We start from the raw sequence: 25071 nt of genomic DNA, 5'->3' as shown, positions 1-25071 counted from the left end.
GCCTTAATGTTTATATATATATATATTTAAGTGTTTATTTAACGCATCTTAACACGCTAAGATTGTTTAATCAACGCATCGTTTTATTCTAGATTTAATTATCTTGTCGTTATTTAAATTCCAGTTTCTGTTGGAATGTTCTCGTCTTATAAAATCTACTGAAAAATTCGTTTTAAATATCAGACAAACAAGCCGAACACGATGGAAATTCGTAGTGTGACGTCGATTTTAAATGTTTCCTACGTCATTTTTATTGTATCCAAACTTCTAAACAAGATATTATCCTGGAATTTTAGTGAATATTTAAAATTAGCATCGGATAATTAATAATAAATATCAAAATATGACGATGTTTTATAAGCATAATCAGGAACAGCTTTAGGTTTATTGAAAGCCTCATATAAGTCTAAAGGTGTATGAGGCTTACTCGGGGTCTGCTTATGTGAAGTTATAAAAGAGTGAGGCTCTAAACTGTATCCTAGTATGAGTTACTAGGATACAGTTCAGAGCTTTACGAATTTATTATTACAAGAGGAAAGACCTCTTATATATTGCAGTTTAGAGGTTACTACGCAACATTAATGAGTCAATTTGGGCAAAAATACCATAAAATATATTCATAAACGGTGCAAATCGTGTTTATAAAATATATCCCCCCGAGATATAATTCTAAGAAAAGAATTAAACTAAATAGCAGTTTCCATGGAAACCGCATAATAGTTTTTTAGATGAATAAGATTGATAACCACTCCCATACTTAATCCGAATTTATGGCAAGTGTCTAAATAAACTTAAAAAGAATATATATTTCCAAAATTAATAAAAGATAATAATATTCAGGAGAGCAGATATTGACTGTAAAAATAACATAAAACATGTGCAATAGAGATAAGTTGGAGGAAAAAGTGCTTAATGTGATGCTGCGTAGCATCTTTTATCTTTAGAGGGGAGTTTTAATGCTTGTTACGTGATAGTAGCTTCCATTTAGAATCGATGAAGGACTCATTCTGTGTTCTCGTACTCTGGTTTGAATTCTGAATGTCACTTTTGTAGAAAAATATTGTTTAGATAACGTTGATCGAAACCCATTTTGTAGCTATCTTCAATAAGATAATTCTATATAAAAGAGCATCTTTTATTCGGCAGTGTGCATCAAAGATGCTCTTATATGTGCTTATTTATAAGTGTACTACAAGCTCTAAGAAAGTGAGGTTAGAGTCTCAGAGTGGCTAACTCATAAAAGTGTGCTTCTAGCCTTAACATGCTTTAAGAGAATATAGTTTACGAGTGTAGTACGAGTAGTCTACTCGCTCTAAAGAACTAGTAGCACACTCATAAACCACTCCATTCTATAAAAGTTGAAAAGACGAAATCCAAATTCCATCGGGTGTAGAATTAGTCGATAGTACTTTAATTATTGTAGCAATTAGAAAAACAAAAGAGGATTAATTCCGCTTAGAAACGTAGAGATAGGGAAAGGAGAAAGATATAATCCCATACGAAAAACGACAATCTTTCTCCTTGAAGAGATCCTACCGCGATGACTGTACTTCGATCGAATAAACGAATCTTGTATTTTTGCCAATTACTTTGCTCGGATACAATATTTATTTAATTCGGATTAGAAAAACAAAACTTAATTATAAGAGTTAAGTGTTATTGAGGAAACTGCAAGCTTGGGGATGGGTGAAAAGAGTAGGAAGAGGATGAAGATGATTCGGGGTGCTCTAGAATATATATTGAGATGAAGTGTGCCTAGAACTTCATCCCGCTGATTAAGGAGCGGATGAAAAATGAAGCTGTAGAAAAAGTACGAGGAGCAGATGGGAAAACTCCTTTCTGACTTATATCTATACAGCATATGTGAATGGTTGTCTACGCCAAGAGAGAAGAAGAAGATATAATATTTATCCTTCGTAATTAATCTATGTAGATATTGTTTATGTTTATCAGCTTAGTGTGCATATTAAGCTCCTAAACCACACTAAATGGGTAGTAGAACACTCGCAGACCATAAAGGTTAGTAGCGCATTCCTAGAAGTGCTTACAAATAAGCACATATAAGAGTATCTTTGATGCACATCGACGAGCCAGTGTCGCATCTAAGATGCTCTTTTATATAGAAACACAACGTCGATCTTCAAAGTTTTTAATATTTTCTAAACTTACAATGTGTTCTACCAACCAGGATCAGCCATACTGTAAATCTATCCGGATATACATCATACAACAGATCAAAGATGCTGTGTTCTCGGAAGTGTGTAGAAAGGATGCAACATTATCTCGATTATTCTTTTTTATTAACGAGTATATAAATTCCATTATAATTCGTCACAGTAAAGTAGAAATAGGAAATTAAATTTAAATAGAAAAGTAAACGAGATAAGTCAACGCAACACAAGGAGGGGATGGGTGCCTCCCGAATTTTCTGTAGGAAACTGCATGTATACAGTACGCTTGTATACTCTATCATATACTATAACAGGTCGTGTGAATAAGCTGTCTTTCTATGGGAAAACTTGCCCCTATGTAAGTGTTAGACACGTAAACAAACTCCACGCGTCCAGATCGTTGACCAGGTTACGTTATGTTACGCGAATAATATCTAATAGTGTAACGTTACACTTATCTGATACGACCGAACACAAAAATGTGAAAAAATCCAGCAACGAGTTGCGTAACTTTCTGGCAAGGAATCGTCCATAAATTACATAACGCGTGTAACCTTGTATCCTGGATTAAGCTAATAACACATTCTCCCCCTTATAATTTACGGACAGATCTTTATTTATGGCAAATTATCACGACACAGTGATTAGAATGATGCTATATTTAGTCATGCTATTTGCATGGTAGATAATAAACGATTTATTACTTGTTTAATGTACACTACAGTATAAAATTCACTTTACTTCATGTAAATTATACATCACCCCCCTCTCTCTCTGCATAATACACATCTTATACAAAGTGGATTTCTATTAATTCCTTATTAATTTTTAACGCAATGTAACTCGACATTTTCTATAATTTATTACACGGGGGTGGCCCAAACGAGATATATTTTAAGAACTATTCGCACGATCTTAAAATATACTGTATACATGACTTTTGGGCAAATATGTATTGTCAAAAAGCCTCCCAGAAAGCGCAAAAACTTTATATCTGCATTCAATACAGATATACGGCGATTATAATTTATTTACAATTCAAATGCGGATATACAGACTGAAAGTCTCTGTAAATGAACCATTTATATCTATCTGAATTATTTATTTACGTATTAAATTGCAAATATAAAAATATCCCAATTTAGAATAGATAAAAGGCAATTTTTTCCACTTGTATTTTAAGTATATATTTAAGATATTTTGTTTATGTAATACAATACACTTAGGTGTATTATATAATGTAAACAATAGTCGACTAACAAATGCGGCCTTTACTTATGACCAGGGCCAGATTTAAGCTTTGTGGTTGGTTTAAGGTGTGGCATATAAAGGACTCTTTCTCTTCTATCGATTAATAATTAATTTAAAAGGCCCTGCCAGGCCTTGAACACTAGCTTGTTACTGACAGGCCCGAAACTTGAACAAAGAGATAAGATTAGAAACGAAGAGATGCTGAGAAAAGTGAGAATGAGAGATGGACGTTATTGAAGAGAAACAAATGAAGATCGCTTCTTGTTGTTCCTCACTTACCGCTATTCCTAACCTCTTCTTACTTGTGTGACGTTGTGACCTATGACCCCACTTTCGTAAATCGAGGGGGGGCGAAGCGAGTTATCTAAAACAGGATCGGTGAAGACGAGACGTCAACGCAGACATTTTAAAGAAGAATCAACTCCCCAAGCTCGTTTTTCATTTATTTTCTTATTTATTTTTACTCGTAAATTTCCGTTATATATTTATAACACGAATTTAAGAGCCGAACCCTCTCCTCTCGGATTTACGAGGCAAATATTAAATGTAAGTAATTCGATTTATAAATTACCAATAAGAAAAATGAGACAACTCGGCTGTAAACAAGTCGAAGAGGGAGAGAATTCGAATTTATTTAAAGTTATAAATAAACCGTTCTGGTTGTCTGGCCGTCGTCGTCGTCGTCGCCGCCGCCGTTGACGACGACAAATGGCGACTCTAGTTTTGTCATTTTAATCGTTTTATAATTTATTCCCCCACCCCCTCTCCAAATAAACGGGTTTACGAGCGATTAATAATTATTGTCCTTCTGTCGATTGGTGAGGAAGCAATTATTTTTGATACCGCGCGTTGAAATTGTCAAAGCGGTTGAGTGTTTTCCAGTCGAATTATATGTTTAATGTCGAAATAATTATTGATGCGTGTTTAAACTCCTGTTTTATTACCTTCTGTACGTCATAACTCGTTATTTCGTATTATTTGTGAAGCTTTTAATAATAAAGTTTGTGTTTCTTCTTCTACTTTAGTTTGTTGGTTCGCTTGTACACAGCAAAATGGGCCATCCGTCCAGGAGGTGCCTCCCGGGAGGGCTTTCTATGGCAATCTGGTCTGTATTTAGGAGTTACAAACGTGAAGAAACCCGGAAAATTCCAAGTATTAGGGTGATTGGAGAGGCACGAACCCACGGATAGTGTTCGCAGCCTGTGATGGGCCTTCTTCTTTAGAGACCAATCTCTAAAGGAGCAATAAACTAGAAGTTTTCCAGATTTTCTTTACGTTTTTAACAACTAAATAAGAGCCATTTTCTAGTCTCTAAAAGAAGCGGTAAATTCTGAAACAAATTTCTAAGACCCTAAAGGAGAAAGGTCTTAGAAATTCGATTTATTCCTTGAAAATGAATTTCCTTTAACAAATATTTTAAGGCCTTTTTGAGATGGTTAAGGAGTCCTTTTTCAGGTGAATGAAGCCTTTTTGAGAATATTAAGGCTTCAACCTATCATTCTGGAGATTCGGGATCGCATTCGAACGGTCGAAAAACCTCCGAAATTTTTTACGAGTAGTCTGTTTCGGATATGTCGGGCCCCATCTCTCTTCATCCGATCGTCCCTCATTGCGGGCCCGGCCGAACCCTCGGCGGATATTAAAAAATAGAGCCTCTTAGTGTCCGGAAAGAGCCAAAACTAGAATCTTTTGTCCTTAATAATAATAGATGTGAACCTTCGCCTCCGGCTGTTACATAAGAAAATAACAATAATAATAATTCTCTCTTTCGATTTTTATTTTCGTAAGCTAATTTGAATTACAAATTTATTTTGAAAGTTTTCGCAAATTATAACATAAATCAAAATATATTAAAATGCTATATTTATATAAATAGTAATCAAAAATTTAATTTATTTTGAAGTAATCAATAAACTGCGGGATAGATGTGTGTGAGGAAAGTTTTAGAAGAGTATTCGAAGTAAAGCATATCCTGTGGAAATGCAGGCTCTGTAGGGCCTCGCATTCGAATTCTGAGAGAAAGAGGCATATCCGACCATGATCGACGTGCTTTGCTTTCTTAGTGAGTGCATTGGTTTGGTCTGATAAAATTTGCCAAGGGTTCCTCATCAAGAGGATCTCCAAGGGTTTCTCATCAAGAGGATATCCTATACAAAACTTTCCTGGAGGATTTCCTCCTAAATAGGACATTGGTACCAATTTAGGTGTTAGAAACGTGAAGAAAATCCGGAAAATTCCAGGCAGTTGGTAAGGCGCTGAACCCTCGACCAATTACCAGTCTTCAGTGTTTATATCAGTACGGCTACCGGTGGGCCTTTTTCGGGCCTCGTCTGACTGTTCACTTCTATTATTTTCGTTCTACATCCGTAACTGTATAGAACTGAGTGCCTTCGAAGTGCAGAAGAACTATCTCGCTGAGAGGCCTTACTTAGTCTTAAGAATCACTTTCTAACTATTCTAACTATTCTACACAACTATTTTAAGTAAATTATGTAGAAAAATATCGGACAGACCCAGGTTTTATAAGAATTAAACGTAATTCTTAATTATTTTTGTGTGTTTTTTTAATGTTTGCATATACAAGATATGTGTACATTTTGAAATTAAACTTTAACGATCGAAAAATGGATCGTTAGACAATTATTTATTCATATCTATTCGGAAAATTTCATATAGAAATAATCTATATTTAGTTATGAAATAAAATTTCCGATATGTTCCTAGCAGATCAAAACTTAAAGCTTAATCTTCGATCTCCCTTCATCGTAATTGATCGGTCTTGATCAAACTGATGAAAATTTATGATAATGAATATTAATGATGAAAATTCCTTATTTTCGTGGTTTATTTTATGGAACGAATGAAGAAAATATCCAAAATGTAGGGAACGTTTGCAGATTAGCAACTAGCAATAACAGGGCATCAAAAACATGAAGATCCAACAAAAGCTGCTCGACCAAATTTTAAATGTTGGTGTTCATGGACACACGGAAGAGACATCCGCGGAGAAAATTTAGTTCTAAAACTCGAAGCTAAGAGACTCGTGGCGCAGCGAGTGGCCCCAAAAAACACCAGACGTAATGCACACGTGTTACGATTAATTTCTCGTCATAAAACTGCCCAGGCATGCGAAATACCATTCGTATTACTGCAGATCAGCAGCCATGGCCATAAACGTGCGTGCCCGAACGTGTCTTTCTCGTAAAAGCTTTTTGTAAATGTTCTTCGAAAGTTACGACACTAATAAATAAATGACTTTTTTGCCGTTTGCAGCGCTAAAAGTCGCCCAGCGGTGTGTTTCGGAACTAAATTTTTTTTTCGCAGAAATCTCTTTCGCAAGTCCGGAAACGTCAGAATACCAAATTTGGTGGAATTTGGACTGCTAAATATCACTCCAGACAGGTTTTTCCCTTTATTTTTTAAATTTTTCCCTTTGGCACAGAAGTTTAAAACTTCAAATTATCATTTTAAATTTATTAAAGGGAAGGAAATTTATCGTAAATGAAAGATTTATTTTCTTCTTTTTAATTACATTTACGTAAAATTTTAATTTAATGCCACGTGTGTAGAAATTGACGTTACGATAATGACGACGATTAGATTGGATACTCACGAATTAGTGTGAGCTTAATCGTTTTTCCTAATTATTTTATCGCAGTGTCTTAGTGGTCTACTACTGGCCAGGTGGATAAAACTACTGAACGGCGCCTCACCCACGTGGTTTTCCGAGCACTCTTCACGTGTCTAACACCTAAATAGGGGCCAGCTTCTCGTCTATTGGCTATTTTATAAATCTTATATTATTAAGATTTATAAAATAGCTAAATTTTGAGGGTAGTGATGAGTTTTATTTTTAAAAAAATTGCAAATTTTAATAACGAGTTAAAATCATTAAGCCCGATCCTACCCGAGATACGACACGTGACCACCTTCTATCTCTCCAACCCCTCGACTCTTATCCTCCAAAATTTAACTGCATCCATCCCCCTAATACACAAACTTCCCTGCAAACTTTCAGAAATTTTCGACAAAAATCACAGGAGTTATTAAGCTTCAAAGTGGCCCTTCTATACACGTTTTAAGGTCCCTTCATGTACATGACTATAGTGCACATACACACAGTTAAATTCTACATTCGATTGTGTTTATCGGGTTTGGCGTGGAGAGGAAGGGGTGGGCCACCCCTAAGACATAAAATACATTGTCATCTGACTTACGTTTCTTCTAACTTAATTATAAAGGGATGAAATTTGAGTAACAGGATACAAGCAAGATAAATAAGAGCGTTTAATTAATAAAAAATAAGGTACTTTTTGTAATATTTTCGATTTTATATTCTCCCTCGATCCCTATTAAAATATTCTCCAAGTCTCAATAGGGAAATTTGACACAGATTTTACTAGAGAGGAACTTTTATCCATTACTTTTAAAAACAATCTTGACGGAAATTGTTTTTTATTTAATTGTAACAATAATTAGAGTGTTGGCACCAGGAAAAGTTTGGAATTTGGAAAACGAAGCTTAAAATAAGGAGTAGTAAACTCGAAATGTGTACAGATCCATCTTCATTGAAGCGCAATGATTTAAACAAGGTTTTTCTTTCGTTCTCTTAAGCACGTTATTTGAGCGACACGAAGCGCATTAAGAGTAATCGAGTTAGCCATTTCTTTCTTCCGCTCGCCTCCTTGATGATCAAATTTATTGATATTGATGATGCTCTTCCATTTGTCAAGAGTTTCTCCACGTTATTGCCACAATAAATGGCGGGTATTTTTTCTTACGAATTCCACATCTAAGACGTATCGTTGATAAGACACTCCATTAAAACCCTAATGCCACGTCGACTATTTTCTCGCCTTTTCTTAAATAACATTAAACACTACGTTTTTATATTACACTTCATATTCTATTCTACACTGTATTCTCTATATTTTATTCCATATTCCACTATATTCTACTCAACGTTCAATTCGATTCTACGGATTCTTCCGCTTAAGTTTACAATTTCCTACATTAAATAAGCGTGAAAATCAGAGAGAAATTATTTTAAAAAAGCAATCAAAACGTTTCTTGTTAGAGATAATTAAAAAAAAAAAGGAAGAAAAATCAGAAGTTTCTTCCTTAATGAACAAATTATTGATTTAAAAAATTGCAATCTCGGTTCGTGTGGAGCAGAATTATCGAAATTAACACACAACGTTACATAGGGCCTAGCGCTTTTAAATTTATTATTAATTCTAAGGGAGGGAAGGGCCTGCTCTACTCGTTGTGTTCGTTGCAACAAATACGGGGTGGCCAATACCGTTCCCTGGAAGTTTACTAAATTAAATAATAATAATAATCAAATTTTGATTATGTTTAATATTGAATTACACTGTTGAAATATTTTCCTAACTGATACTCCATAATTTGAAGTCTTATTTTTAAGTGAATTAACAGAAAATCATCGAGATTACAGCGTATAAGAAGGGTGTTATTTACTTTACAGCTTCTATTACCTTATAAAATGTAGGGATTTGTCCTTCTCGGGAATACAACTTCAGTTTATAATACTGATTCTATGGGAAATTCGAGTTCGATTTATGAGTTAATCACGTTATTCGAGAATCAATTTATTCATAAAAACGGGTCTTTGTAAAACTCTATTTAATGAATTCTACACAAGAATAAAGACACTGTAAACTTACCAAAACTGTCGAATAGACTAATTTGTATAGTTCTGTATTTATTATTTTGTATCTATTTTTTGCCATTATTGACTACTCTACAATGCATTCGTCTTGTACACATCTGTATAACTTCCTCGTAATAAGCGCGACCGTCATCAAGGGTTAAAGGGCCTAGGCGTGCTAGGCAATTGTCTATGGCCGAATCCGTCGTAAATCCTTAAATCGACTTGTAAATCCACGTTTAATCGAGCCAAATTTTAATTGTATAGTAATACCGCGAAACGTAGTAACATCTACGACTTCTCCAATGATAAAAAGTAAATTTTTAGACGAAAAATAAAAAACGAATTGTTTTTATTTGTTATTTGGCGCCGTGCCTTTATTCGTTAAATGCTTTTTAAACACTACGAAATGTTAGCTGGAAGCGTCTAGTCTTCAGTTAACTGTGACTTTTTAAACACAATAAAGTGTTAACTGAAGACATCAGACTTAAATATAATAAAGATACCAGACTTGAATACAGTAAACACAACAGAATTGAATACAATTAAAACACCAGACTTGAATACAGTAAACACAACAGAATTGAATACAATTAAAACACCAGACTTGAATAGGCTACAATTAAAACACCAGCCTTGAATAGGCTACAATTAAAACACCAGACTTGAATAGGCCACAATTAAAACACCAGACTTGAATACAGTAAACACAACAGAATTTAATACAATTAAAACACCAGACTTGAATACAGTAAACACAACAGAATTTAATACAATTAAAACACCAGACTTGAATAGGCTACAATTAAAACACCAGCCTTGAATAGGCTACAATTAAAACACCAGACTTGAATAGGCCACAATTAAAACACCAGACTTGAATACAGTAAACACAACAGAATTTAATACAATTAAAACACCAGACTTGAATAGGATACAATTAAAACACCAGGCTTGAATACAATTACAAAACCAGACTCGAACACAACGAAGTGTTAACTGAAGACACCAGACTTGAACAGATTCAGTTAACACTTCGTTGAGTTTAAAATACATAAGAAGAATTTCCCATAAAATCCGAACATTTTGAGAATTAAACTGTGGTAAACCGAAACAAATATTGATACTTTCCACATAAACACTTCTAATCACGTAAACGCGTTGTTATCGAATCACAACAGATTTCACTATTATTGATAAATCGTTATTAAAATACAAAGCTCCATTCATATAGAATTTAATTATACGTTTTTGACATTATGGAATATATCAAAAAAAAATCGATAAAAATTAAAATATTTACATTCGTTACAGACTTCGATTTCTGTAGAAAGGCTCTTAAGAACTTTCTCGCTCATAAAACACCACTTTTAACTTCACAAAATAATTTGTATTTAAAATAATAATAATAAATACGATTGCGTGCAACATTTATAGAATAAATATATTTTTTTAATGCGTTAATTCAATTTTATATCGATTTTTTTCACTGGAAAACAATTCGAGAAAGTCATAATTTTGATTTAAAATTAAATAATTTTACCATTTTCCCTGCTGTTTATTAGTCATTTTAAAAAAATAATAAAAATAAAGTAATAATTTTATGACACGAATCGCACGTTTCTTCCATTTTTCATGCCAGAAAATTGTATTTTTCCATTAGTTTAATTAATTTAAATAAAGCTTTTAGTAGATTTTCATTCAAATTTTAATTCTTTCCTTTTAGCTGACTTTTATTTATACAGAATGTCAACAATAATTAAAATACATTACAGGAGCTTCTCTAATCGTGGCACGAGCTCTTCTAAGTTTAAAGTTCAACGTGGCTTCTGTTCTTTATTTTCACTCTATACAATACTTTTAAACTGTTGACACAAGTTGCCATAACGACATTGGTGAAAAACATTATTGACCCGCTCGTAGAATCATCCACACTTCATAACCTATGCATTACTAAGCTCTATTAAACTCTAGAAAGGAGCAAAGGGGGAATATTCCACCCCTTTTTTAACTCTTAGTGTCCACAAGACCCTTTTAGCAAGCTCATTATGGGTTCGACCGGATCCACAATGATGCTGGATGGACCATTCCAGCATCCTTCTACATACAAAAGACCTATAAACCTATTCTGGATGCTCTCCTAATGGTGACACCTCTCATCTCTACGTCAAGCGTGAGACACGGGAATAAATTTGTCTTCTGTTATCTCTTGTGGTGTATTTTTAGTCGAGTTAATCACCTTTATGGAAGGCGTGTCCACTTACAGTTCTTTTAGCCCATTTACTAAAATGAAACTAACGTAGGAAACTTCATATAATAAAGTAAATTCTAAAATTTATTTTACGTTAAATGGATTTTCTTCCATTATTTATAGGATATGTGAGTGGGGTAATGGTTGAAGCCATTAGAATTTTAATCGATGATCGTATTGTTTGATAATGGGGAGTAAATTTATACTCTGTTTATCGATAATCACTTAAGAATTAAGCGCTCGTGTACGAGTTTCGAAAAATTTGGCAACAGGTTGGGGAAATTTCAAGAATTTTCGCCTCGTATCTTTGATATTTTTCCCTAAAATCAGGGCCAAATCTCTAAATTTAATAGCTGAAAATTTGTAGAATTTTAATTCATTCCCTGCATATTTTAATAAGTAAATATTTCGTTTTATTCTGACATATTTATGCACTCGACACACGTAAAGAAAAGTCTAAGGATGGAGAATTGACTCCATAGAATTATACGTCGAGTGGAAAAATGCGCTTAAATTATTGATATTAAAAACAAATAAAGAACTTTTTTTTTAATTCGTGAAGCACGTAAACTATTTTATGAGGTAAATTTAAATTCTATAGGTTTAAACAAGTAAACTTACCTTTTAATTGCTTCTTCTTTAATGTAGAGAGTAAAAATATATTAATTTTTCAAGGCGAACGGTTGACAACTAGGGAATCTTTCACGTACAGACGACATATTTGACAGAATTAATCCAGATTGATGTTGGTTCTATGGAAAGTCTTGGCTATAGTACATCGTAGTCAGTGGTGCAGTTCGCATTCCGCTCTCTACTCGAATCGATTGACTCTACACACCTGACGTTCAACGTGCGGATCAATCAAAAAAATACGTCACTCCCGTCACACCCCTTTTGTAGGCTGCAACTTTAAAAAAAAAAAAAAAAACGCTTTAGAAAGTTGCAAAGAATGAGTTTTATCATAAAGAATCTTTCAGATAAAACGCCTCTTTGATCGATAGTCTGCAAAAATATCCCGATTTGCCCTCAAGAAAATAGTAATCTGCGCTTTATACTGTCGTTACCGCTCATCTATTGTGTGACGTTAAACGTCGAGCGTTAATTCTGATATTATGAGCATCGTTTATATGTTCTAAGATTATGGTACGAATCGATAAAAATGTTAAATCGGGTATTCTTTCTCGTTTCTTTCTTTGTTAGATGTGTTAATTGATAAATTTTTTTTGTATAGAAAATATAAGAAAAAATGAGTTAGTTTTCGGTTAATTGATATAATAACGTATACGTATAATGCCAATTTACAATTGGATTGACGGAATAAGGTAACGCAACACTTGGGCGATCTGCCAAGGATGATGGCTTCTATGAGAAGCTCCCACCTATTTAGGTGTCTAACACTACGGGAAACTGGAACCTATCTTGGTGTTAGATACTACAAGAAACTACCCCCTATTTAGGCGTCAAACACAATGAGAAAATTGGAATCTACCTTGTGATAGACACTATGGAAACTCCTTCTATTTAGGTGTTAGAGACTGTGGGAAACTGGAATATACTTTGGTGTTAGATGCATGAAAAAACGCGAAGAACTCTACGTGGTCAACTCTTTACTCAGGAGCGAACCCACGACTGTGTTTTCGGTGGTTTCATCCACTCGATCATTGGCGAGCCGATTGACAACTTAGAGAAATTCCGTATAAATTTCCTCCCACATTTAACATCATTTCTTTTCATTTTAAATTTATATTAAAATCAGTTTTAAAAATGTTGAATTAAAAAAATGAGTAGAATAATAGATTTTTCCTTTGTAAAAAAAAAAAGAAATTACCATACTTTATTTTTATGCAAGTACTTTTCTAAACTACAGACATGTAAAGTACGAGGAAGCACGACTATGAGATAACAACAATGAAAATCTTTTCAGTATTCTGCCGTTATCGGATCCTTCTACACCAGGGACGAACGTTTGTATAGATAGTAGGCTTTTGGGTCGACATTTGCATTTAGGAAATTACCGAGATGGCAATTCGACCGTATGAACCACTCAACAGCCAATTTAATCAGTAGACTTCTTGTAACGTTACGAGATTCTATGAATGGATGAAAAAAATTTGGAATTATTGTTCTTCCAATACAACTATCGCTTGACGGATCATTTTTATCTAACTTATTCTCCCGTCATGTAATAAAAACGAAGAAATTGTGCCATTTATATTCGTTACAATATATTTAAAAATTTACATATTAAACTTGTTTACTAATCCTAAATTAAACTGTGCCTTAATTTTTAATTTGTAACAGAAGCTATGATCCTACTAGCCCCTCTGTGATATGATCCCCCCTTGACCTGACTTATTGAGGATTTGGGACTAATAAGGCCCTATCACAAGCTCGGGCCTCGAAAAACAGAAACAAAAGAAAAAGCCACAAATCTTGTGCTTTGTGGTAAAATTCGAGAGTGTTTTTCTGTATGTATGAATCTTCTGTATGTGTGTGTGGGGGGAGCACGATTTCGTTCACTCTGTTTGAAGCTTAATAACTCCTGTGCTTTTTGTCAAAAATTTCTGAAATTTTGCAGGATGGATTGTTTATTAGGGAGATTGATGCTATTAAATTTTGGTGATTGAAAGTCGAGGGGATGGGAGATAAAAGGAGTCGTGTGTATCTCCAATAGGGTCAGAATTAATGATGAATTTACTCGTTATTAGCATTTCCTTTTTTTTTTTTTTTTTTTTTTTTTTTTTTTTTTTTTATAAAACCCATCACTACCCTCAAAATTAAGCATTCTGCCATTTTATAATAGTTAAAAATACTCGTATAAAAAGTTTTTAAATAAAATATTATAACAGATGGCGCTATCAAACGTTGCCAGGAAAGTTAAGCAACTCGTTGCTGGATTTTTAATTCGGTTATGCTGGCAACTGGGTAGTTAAAGGCTCCAGAGTGGTTAAGGTAGCAGCCTACTACTCTGGAGGACCCGGAATCGAATCCGACCGAGTCGAAAAACCCTTAGTATCTTTATGGAGTGGTCTCCGTCTCTCACCACCCAGTTGCCCAATTGTGGGCCTGGCGGAACCTATAAAGGGCTTCCTAAAAAGGCCCTCTTAGTATTCACAGGGCGGAAAGAGTTTTAAAAAATCATATTATATCGATCTTCAATTTCTTATCTTGCTAAATTTATACGTAGTCAGTAGCAAATAACACTAGATTATATTTTAGAAACGTTCATTCATTAAAATGATATAAGTCAAGGCCACACATCTTTGTATTTTCCTCGCTATTTATTTACTCCTAATTGAATAATTGAAAAACGGGCGATTCTATTTTGGCAACTTGATGCCAATCACGTGTCAAGGGGTGCAGAAATTACAAGATGCTTTCCGTTACTTTAACGCATTCTTGTCGACATCAACCTTACAACTAAATGAATTTCGGTTTGCACGAGTCGAACGTTTTAATTAAATTTTACATCCGACAGTTTTTACATTCGAATTAATTAATTAATTTCAAGATTGCTGGAGATTTTAATATAACCAAATGAAGTAAACTACACCCATCATCACTTATTATCAATTCCACTATTTTTTTAATTTACTTTTATTCCTTATTATGAGATTGCTGATAAGACAATTAGAAGAATTAAATGGCCGGTTTCATAAATATTAATTAAATTACGATAAAATACAGTAATTTCAAATTCATTTATAATTTAACGTTAGTTTTCAGCAAAACGGATGAATCGTTCTATTTATCCTTCCATTTCTTTAGATCTCTTGGTTTAAAGCTCTATTCTAGAAGACTCCAGATGTTCCAGATCTCTCTATACGCATCAAAGCTTGCTTTATAAATCTCTAGATCCAGGTGACAAAGGCGTAAGCCTACGCTTTGGGGAATCCAGAATCGAATTCGTCCTCTCTTTCGTTTCTCACATCTGGAGATCTACAGAAAACGAGCTATTATTTATGGCGACATCACAATACTCTTAGTTTTAATAGTGTCGTGCCCTTGTACATCATATTTTTCCTGTTAACAATGGAATCGTGCCGTTCGGAATAAAATTTTTGAATTGAAATAACGTGACTTTCGGTCCGAACCAGAATTTCGTTAATAGTTGATTGGGGCCTCCGTCTCCTAAGCTTTCCATTTCTGGTCTCGAATTTCATCTTTCTTTCTTTCTTCTTTTTTGTTAATATGGAGACTCTAGCCTGTTGGCTTTTTCTCCGAGGCGCACCGCTTAGTTATTAGGCGAAGCGGTTAGATCGGTACACAAAACGTTCCAAGGCCTCCATGTGTTGACGGGAAGGAAGGTCGGCTCGTGGCGAGTATATGGGAGTTAAGTTGCGAACGATGGACAGGTCCAAGGTCAAGGAACGACCCAATTCTTGGCGGGCTCCCTCGTACTGCGGGCAAACTAGCCAATAGTGAGAAGTTTCAGACAAGCCACAGTGCGGACAATCAGGCGAGACGCGCAGACGTCGAGAGTAAAGAAACCCGTTCAACGGGGCTCGAATTTCATCTATCTAACACTGTCGGCATCATTCATTTGTTGCCTTATCCAACGCCGCCGTTAGAATATCTCACAGCTACCAGCGAGTCCTAGTGTTTGTTCCCCTAAAAATTAGTGCAAATATACTGTGAATTCTTATTTTTTAATCACCATCCAAACTCCTTTGAATTGAATTTAGATGGTATGAACACCCGGCAACGGCGTTATATACTAGTCCGTACAAGTTCCTGGTCGGACAAGAAACTCATTTTTTGATTCAAATCAGATGTTTAATTGAGAATGCCTTTAGGCGCACCTTGATGACGACGCCCACATGTAGTGCGCAGCCTAGACCTATGCCATTAATCCAACCCAATCCATTACGCACAACTGACAGAATTTGAAACAAGCCACGTCATCGAGCTGAGGGAAACAATATGGTCGAATTGCTGTTCTGATCTGACTTTGAGAATCTCCTCAAATTTGAGAACTTTAAGGTATTACGGTTAATGAACACATGAGAAACCTATACAGCGGACAGGCTCTGTGATACAGCCAACAGATATAACACCAAGACCTGTGATCGTCTGATCAGAGACAAGCATTGCAGTCGTGTCTTGTTTGATGCAATTCGCAACACATTGTGATCTGCCAACAGAGATCACTTCCTGAAGGATTTTCTACAGGAAACTGGCTCTATGTAGGTGTTAGACAAGTAAAGAAAACAGAAAACACCACGTAGTTAGCTCGATGGTCAGGTGCGAGAACACGACGAACTACCAGTGTTCATGGTTTCATTCAATTGGCCACTGATGGGTGCAATGGCGTCTTTGTCTGCTATCCAAAAACTTCCACAGCCTTGATACAGAACACTGTCTTTTTCCCGTAAATTGGCAGGCAACTAACACGCATCTTTCCATTAGCACTTCGACATTGTTGTCTTCGTTTGCAGTAGTGTCATAACAAAGAAGCATTATATTTTTATTCTCTACTCTGTGGACAGCAAGAGAGTCTTTTATGGTTATCATTCCCATTATGGTTAGGCAAGGCCAACAAAGAGATGGAGAGACTATCGAGTTATTGAATAGTTCTTAGCAAAATTATATATCAGCGCAACATAATTATTGAAACATTGATTGATGCGTATAAACGCCAAGACAGACTTCAAGCGTTGTATTTCAATCCAAACACGTAGCATAATTTATTAAAATTATGCAAAAAAAAAAAAAAAAAAAAAAAATCTGTTTATACTTCTAAATTCTCATTACCTATAAATATTGATTCACATACACCTTATAATTACAGTAAAACAGGTTCATAAAGTTAATGCAGATTTATCTAAATATAAAATAAAATAGAAAACATATGGAAAATAATAATAGAATTGAATAAAAATTATGAATTTACCTTATGCTTAAAGAACAATATCGATCGCAATTTCTCGCATAACCCTAGAATAAAATTTAATTAAAATAAATTATTTTCTGAGTAAAATATGAATCACAAATCGCCGCTCGGTTGGCACAGTAGGAACTTGTAACGCCGCCGTCAGAAGGGAACGGATTTGAATCCTCATTTAAGAAGGACCCTTATGATTTTAGCTTCTTAAATACCTTTAAAAGTAAAAAATAAAAATTAATAAACTTTCAATTGATCGAACGTTAATCAATTATATACGAATATGCATATAAATAAATTCGAATTATACATATTACAGTCGTATTTATCATCGATTGCCTTTTATGGCAAAAATATAAATAAAAATAAAAATTATTTTTTAATAATTTTTTAATTAATATAATAAATTAATATAATTAAAATAAAGGTTAAAATTTGAATTATTTGTTATCATTTTTTTTTGTTTTTACTAAAAAATAAGAAAAAAAAACAAGTAATATTATATACTCGTGACGATAGAGGGCGATCAGGCGAAAGATGGCCGGACATGTAGTGAAATCGGTTCCTAGACAGGTGAAACCCATTTTATCTGTTGATAGTGCCGAAGCCAGGAGACGAGTACTTAATTTGTATAAAGCCTGGTATCGACAGATTCCTTATATCTGTACGTATTAAATATTTTTGTTTAAATTTTGCATGCATCGATATTTATAACCTATGAAACGGGTGAATTACAAGAAGTTGGTAAGATGTGAACTCTGAATGAAAGATTTGCCATACTCCAGAATTGTAGACTCCCCGCACGTGCAAAAAAAGTCAATGTAACCACACCTATACGTGTGACCCTTTGCCAGATATTCGTCTGCAAAGGTCAGTTTTTATCGTGAACTAGCACTACCTATTTTCCATGCTCTGCTTCGGTGCTCACTATCGCTCGCCAATCAACACCCACACGAGGACGATCCGTCCAATCGCCTCCACGTGGACACTGAGTAATTGATGTTATACAGTTTTAGGGGGGTGATTCCCCTAAAACTATATAACATCAATTACTCATGAACAGTCAATTGGGCTATTCAAAGATGGCTTAGTCGTATGGGCTAAATAGTTAAAAGCAGAGCAATGCAACTCCCAATCGCATACGTCCTGGAAGCAGGCAGATTTCGGAAGAGCTGTATCTTGCGAAAGGCCACGTGTAGAGATATGGTTCCTTTATTTTTCCTCCTATGGGTATAATAGGTCTTAAAGCTAAAAAGTAAATTTTAAGAAAGTTTAAACTAAAAAATGTGCTGAATACTTTAATGCTTGGATAAGGTCCCGGCTGTCTCGTTCGGAGGTGTAATTGTACCAATAAATCTCCTGGATCAGAATATAGATATGATTATATTAATTTTTCAGAAAAATGCATAGTTATATGATAATTAAATATTAAGCAGTTTCTCAAAAATAATCATAAAAACTTCATACAATTCAAAAATTACTTACTATATTTTCAAGTAAGAGTGTGCTCTTATTTGGAAATAAAGTTAGTAAATTTTTTTAAAGGCTCTAAATTTTAAATTGTTTTCGAATGTATTTTAATTGGTAAAGTGAATTTCTCGAGTTTATTCGGGGGCCGAGAGCTTTGCTTACATATTCCTGTTCCTCGACAAACTGTCTTAAAGCTAAAAAGTAAATTTTAAGAAAGTTTAAAGTAAGAAATGTGCTGAATACTTTACTCTGGAATTTATCAATTTACATTACTAATGAATGCTTGCTTAAGTGACACATCTTATCTCAAAATTGAAGGTGATTTTTCTTAAACTTCTCATAATTTCTTCAAATTAAACAAAAAATATTATTTTTGAATTAGAGAGGAATTTTTTATATTATTTCTGTAGAAAATTTATGGATTTAGAGGAAATTTTTGAATTAAAAACATTTGAATTATCCAGGTTCTACTGTATAAACAAAATATTCTCAAAAACTTAATTATTAAATCCAAAAAACTAAAGCACACATTACTATATATATATATGTATATATGTATAAAATACTCAGTTTCTTGTGTTAATTTACTATAATTTCAATAAAACTAGGAATTTTCTAGGAAAATGGAACTGAGCTCCATGGTGTAAGTTTTTTCCGTTTTGACCTTACACAAAAGTGGTGATGTGCTTCTAACGTTGTCTAAAACAGTTTAAAACCTACAGGTTCGAGGGATGACATGCACATCCAATGTCATGATAAATTATTTAATAAAAAAGTTTTGCCTGCAATGAGAGAGGAGATATGTAGAGACAAATGAACTACAATAAGCAATAATAGTCTAAATTGCCATCCTGCACAGAATATTCAGTTATAGTTTCTCTTAAAAATATGCAATTTGTTTACCTCAATAAAAATACTGTAGCTTTGAATTTCATCTCTAGCATGTAAATAGTTTAGATTTTATCATCAGAGGTCATTTTATCTAAAATAATTTATAATTAAGCCTGAATGCATTTAAATTACATTAAAAATGAAAATATTTACAAATATATATTTAATTTTATTTTTGTGAACTTCACTTATGCATTTATTTATAAAATTTAATATTCCTCTGGTTAAATTACCACGAAAATGTGCTTTTCTTTATTTGGGGGATATTGGATATCCAAATGATTGTTTTTTTATGAGTGATGCAAAATTTTATAACCTAGCTCTATATTTTATTTATAAACTTTTACTTTTTATATATTTCTTCTACATTGTTTTACATTTGTGTAAATGTAAAATTTAAACTTGATTTTTTTTTTTTTTTCTTAAGGTTCTGAATATTATATTCCCGTTTCTGCACAACAGGGAAGAGAGAAGTTACGAGAGAAATTTTCAATAAAAACAAATATGTCAGCGATATAAGAGCCATAGATATGTTAGTTATAAAGGTAAGTTTTTACGAATTATTACACTTTCTAATCCAATATTTTAAGTAAGTTATTTGTATAAAAAGCTGAGAAAGTATATATTCACTATGAAAATTTCAGCATATTCACTTTTAATTTTTCAAGTTTAATCTTCCATAGATCAAAACCTAGGGGATTCCTCATCTCATTAAAACTGCAATATTTTTGCAGATTTTTAATATCTGCACTTGATACATCTTTCGGCCTAGTTTATGGACCTGCTTCAGGTTCTGTACTTTTGAATTGAACTGTTTACTGAGTATTCCAAAATAGGAATGTTCCAACATTTAAACTTATGTTTATAAAGATCAAATAATATAATATGTTGAATTAGATAAAAATAATTCGGCTACAATTTGAAAAAATTGGAGACCTATAAATTTCCACTGCCGTCTGTCCATCCATCTGTCTGTCTTTCTTTAATCTTGAGAATGGTGTTAAGACCAGATATGGAAACCTTAAGGACAGGAGGCCCCGATTAACTTTATATAAACTTCCGATGCAAACTGGAAATTACATTATTTCAATTCAAAAATTTTCCCCTGAAAGGTGTTAGATAGATGATGGCACATCTCTATTGTTAAAGGAAAAGTATGATATACAGGAGCAAGCCACTACTAATGTGAGATGGAGAGCATATATTTTAAATTAGATTAAAAATTACAGCCCAGCATTATGACAATGTTTAGATATGCAAATATATGAAGTTAGATAAACAATATTTAAAATAAAAATAGAAACAATGAATAGAAATAATAATCAACAAAAAAGTTGTGCATTAGGTGTTATATAATGCAGTAATGACATAACTTTAATTATATGTTTTTATATACAGTAGAGTCCCGTACAACGCGCAAATACAGCAAGCAACAATCTTTGAATTTTGTCGATCAGAGGTATACGTTTTTTGTCAACTTATAGGACAAGGTTTAAACTTTCATAAATCGTGTGATAATGCAGGTTTCGATAACGTGATTTCCTATAATGCGTAACAAATCCCCCGCGTTGTATGGGACTCTACTGTAATTGTGGATGTAGCCTTGTTGTGGTGGGTCGGTGGCGAAAAATTGCCAGGTGAACAACAAGGTCTTGCTTTCTTTATTGTCAATGCAATCACTTTTGGTTTTAGCACAAGATCTCCAATGACATTAAAGTTCTTAATTTGTAGTTATCAAACTATCTTCATATAATTTTTGTTTTGTCCCAACATGGTGATACCTAGGCTTATTGGCATATTACTCTAGTGCTGTAACAAATCTATTTTTATCAATGTCATATCTGCATTCCTTTAGTCATTTGGTCAATGACTATTTTTAATAACATATTGCTGGAAGACATAAGGAAGATGTGATATTGATTAATGTTGAGATAAGTTCCAGCTTTGAATGACTCATTGTCATCATTACCTGTATTACTACAGATGTGAGAAACATTGTAAAAAAATATCTTTTCTGGTCAGTTTCCAGACTTTGTTGGGAATCCTTATAGTGTATTCTACAACTTATGGTATGTTTTTAGTTTTTGAGATTTTTACTTTGCAAATACCAGTAATTTATTATTGTATTACAGTAGAGAGTCGTTAATTGGAACGATTTTCAGTCGAACTGTGTCGTGCTGAATCAAACGTTTTTTATACTAGATTTACTTTTAAAGTATAATTTTCATGTTTTTATATTCTTTAATATATTTATTTTGTTTGTACAAAATAAAGAAATAATTTTTAACGATACATTAGCCTCGATTATTATTATAAAAATTTTCGTTAGGCTTAAAATCGATGAAAATTTGACACGAAGCGACACGCGACGGAGAAAAATTTGAACATCGGACAGGTTAATATATTTTTTCATACATAATCGGTTATCGGAACAAATCACTAATCCGAACAACCCCAGTTCCCAATTGATTCGGATAAACGACTCTCTACTGTACTACAATTTAGTTTTAAGGGATACACACAAATTATTAATCAAAAGTTTTCAGTTTGTGTTACTTGTTTTAAAAACTCTAGTAAAAAAAGAGACCATGTGATAAAATGACAATGACCAGAGTTGCTGAGTTGACCATTAAAAAATTTGGAAAAGGTCAGCCATCATTATATTTTTGTGAAATTATGATAAAAGTATTGTATTCAAATTAGTTAAATTGTTATAAATAGCAAATTGATGTTTATATATTAGATAAGCTAACCTGACTGATAACAAACAAGACATAGCAAATTTTTGATATCATTTGCTTAAATTTTTCTTTCATTCTGTTTATTATATATAAATTTTTTCTATTCTTTTCTTGTGTCTTGTAAGTGTTTATTCCAATTGTGGCTCCATGTCAGATTTGTCATTCTTGTAATGAAGCAGTGCTTAAAATTTTTATAATATATTTTAATGGGTTGATAAAAGATAACATGAAAAAAATATATATAAAATATCCTTATCCAAGAACAAGTGTCAAGAAAAAAAAAACAGCGTTAGTATTTTATAAAATATTAATTACACAGAAAACCAGTTTAAATAAATAAAATTATTTCTATGAACTACATTTTGGAAGTGATACCTACAGCATTTTAGCAAATCGATACTTATATTTCAGCATTTCTATTGATGCATTTTTATTTCTAAAAACAAATCTATTAAAAAAGTATGTTTTTTAATACTTACATTCATGATTTGTTTTACCACTTTAAAACAAATTTAATAAATCAAAGGACTTAAATTTTCCTTACTCTGTAAAATAAGAAAATCATCATTAAACTTCAACACAACACAAAGTCTTCAGCTTAATGTAATATCAAATGTAATGCAATATAGTTCATTGGATTTGGTAATGGTCACCTTTGTTTTCAGATTGGAATGTAGTTCAATATTATTTTTCTAGAAACACTTGATTATATGAATGTTTTGAAAACAGTGCAAACATGCATTGAGGTCTATCATGTGTATTTTTGAGTAGACAGCGATTCCTTCAGACGTGAAATCCATAAATAGAACTGTGTATGCAGGATAACATTTGTTATCACTTTACAGCTCGGGTAGTAGATTTAAATTTTTTCTTCCATTCTCATATCCATAATCACTTGGGAATATTTTCCACTTTTTTTTACATACAATATTTTAATTATAATAATTAATGTCTGTTCAAAAGAATGCATCATTAACATTACTTTTATTTTTTACTGTCTACTTGGACATTGACTATTAGTAGGACGTTAACTGGTGTTTAATATTTGATACAAAACTGACAGTTAGATCAGAAAACAAAACTTTTATTAACTTCACCTGTAGTAGTAATTGTTAATTAACATCATTAACATGTTTAATAAAAAGTATAACAATGTCACTTATGGAAATGAAAGAAATAAGAATGAAAAATTCACGAGCACCTTCTAAACAATGAAATAATATTTTTGAAGTGATAAAATATTGTTTAATTTGTAAACATTGTTAATTGCAAATGGACATTATTGACACTTAAAGTCAAACAAAATCCATATAGTTTTTATTAAAATATTCTGTATTGACCCGATTACTCGTGTTTTAGTAAATTGAAGTAATCGGATTAAAAATTGCTATTCGAATCCAAGTTTTATCCAATCGAACTTTAATTCATGTTTTTCTAAAATGATGTTAAGAGTTAAATTTAATAAACATGCATTTTGAATTTATTTGATTTAAATTGTATTTCTAGGAACAGTTCATATATACTACTTTTCTTTTATAATATAGTTTGAATCCATTTATAACAAATATATCCTTGCTTAGATTACTTATAAGTAGAAAATTAATTTCAAAGCAATTAGTACGGACAATCTGTCAATCGGGGAGACCTCAGTTTGAGTCTGGGAGAGAAACCTCTAGAATTACACACGGGCAGTCCGTCCTGGATATTTTGGCCCTGTTCCTCGACATTCCATTTCGGATCTGGCTAAACACTAGACAAGCATGGAAAAAAGGCCATCTTAGTGCCCACAGAGTGTTAAAGAATCATCAACATTATTTTTTTCAAACAAAATGAAATGTCTTTTAACGTTAGAAGATATATTCCAGTTTTTGGATTTTACTCATATAAATGAAGACCACTATTTTGAGTTAATTTGTGCTGGTTTTGGGTGTTGTTTTCATTTACATTAAAAGATTCAGAAAGTGAATGGAATATTGTCATTAATAACGTTTAATTGTTATTAGATTGTACATAATTTTGATGTATGATTAAAATTTAATTTAAAAACTTTTGTACTTTTAGGGTCAAATGGAATTAGTAGAAGCTATGAAAGCTTGGAAACAGAAAACTCATATTATGGCTTATTTTCAAGATACCGCCAATAAAAAACCAACTGATTTTTTATCGAAATTTTTTGCAGGCCAGGAATGATTCAAAATGGCAAAAGAATTATGGAAGAAAATTTTTAGAAAGTAGAAAATCTTTTACATCAATTAAGAAAGAAAAATGTAAATTAGTGTATAATAAAATCAAACTGGATATTTAGTTACCTTTCCTAATATATTGTATAATATAATAAATTCTTTACCATGTTAATTATCTTTAATCCATATTTTAACATTTAACCGTAATGCATATTAAAGTTTCATCTTATATAATTAAATCTCTCTCAAATTTCAGATTTATTACATTTTCATACGTTTTGTCTGAAAATTTATAATTTATGTATTAAAAATGCAGCATACAGTTTTTTATCACAGGCATGATTAGAATTATTACATTAGAAATGTAAAATATAAGATAATGTCAATTTATCTCATTTAAATTTATAAATATTCAGCAATTCAGTGGAATTTTAACCACAAAAAAGAAATCTGTCACAAAAACCCTGAATTGTAAATATACATCTTTTGCAAATAATTTTAAAAAATCACATATAAAATGCCAATCTGTCAAAATTCTAATTAAAAATTTTATTTTAA

The 25071-nt window shown here is 32.7% G+C and overlaps 2 protein-coding genes across 2 annotated transcripts in view; one reads left to right on the top strand and one right to left on the bottom strand.

Annotated features, from left to right (window-relative positions):
* Positions 1–24786, bottom strand: part of LOC136986768 (uncharacterized) — a 90621-nt gene extending 65835 nt beyond the window's left edge. Inside the window, exon 1 of the mRNA XM_067284367.1 lies at positions 24773–24786. The gene's annotated coding sequence lies outside the window, so the exon portion shown is untranslated. The remainder of the gene's footprint in view (positions 1–24772) is intronic.
* ND-B14 (NADH dehydrogenase (ubiquinone) B14 subunit) lies at positions 17753–24634 on the top strand. Its single transcript, XM_067284405.1, is given in 4 exon segments — positions 17753–17892; positions 20017–20066; positions 20069–20134; positions 24392–24634. Coding segments are annotated over 4 exon segments (372 nt in total). The 5' UTR covers positions 17753–17765; the 3' UTR covers positions 24521–24634.
* Positions 24787–25071: the final 285 nt, after the last annotated feature.

Source organism: Centruroides vittatus, unplaced genomic scaffold, assembly GCF_030686945.1.
Source record: "Centruroides vittatus isolate TY-2023 unplaced genomic scaffold, ASM3068694v2 scaffold_1172, whole genome shotgun sequence".
NCBI lineage: Eukaryota > Metazoa > Arthropoda > Arachnida > Scorpiones > Buthidae > Centruroides > Centruroides vittatus.
This window is presented reverse-complemented; position numbering and strand designations above follow the sequence as displayed.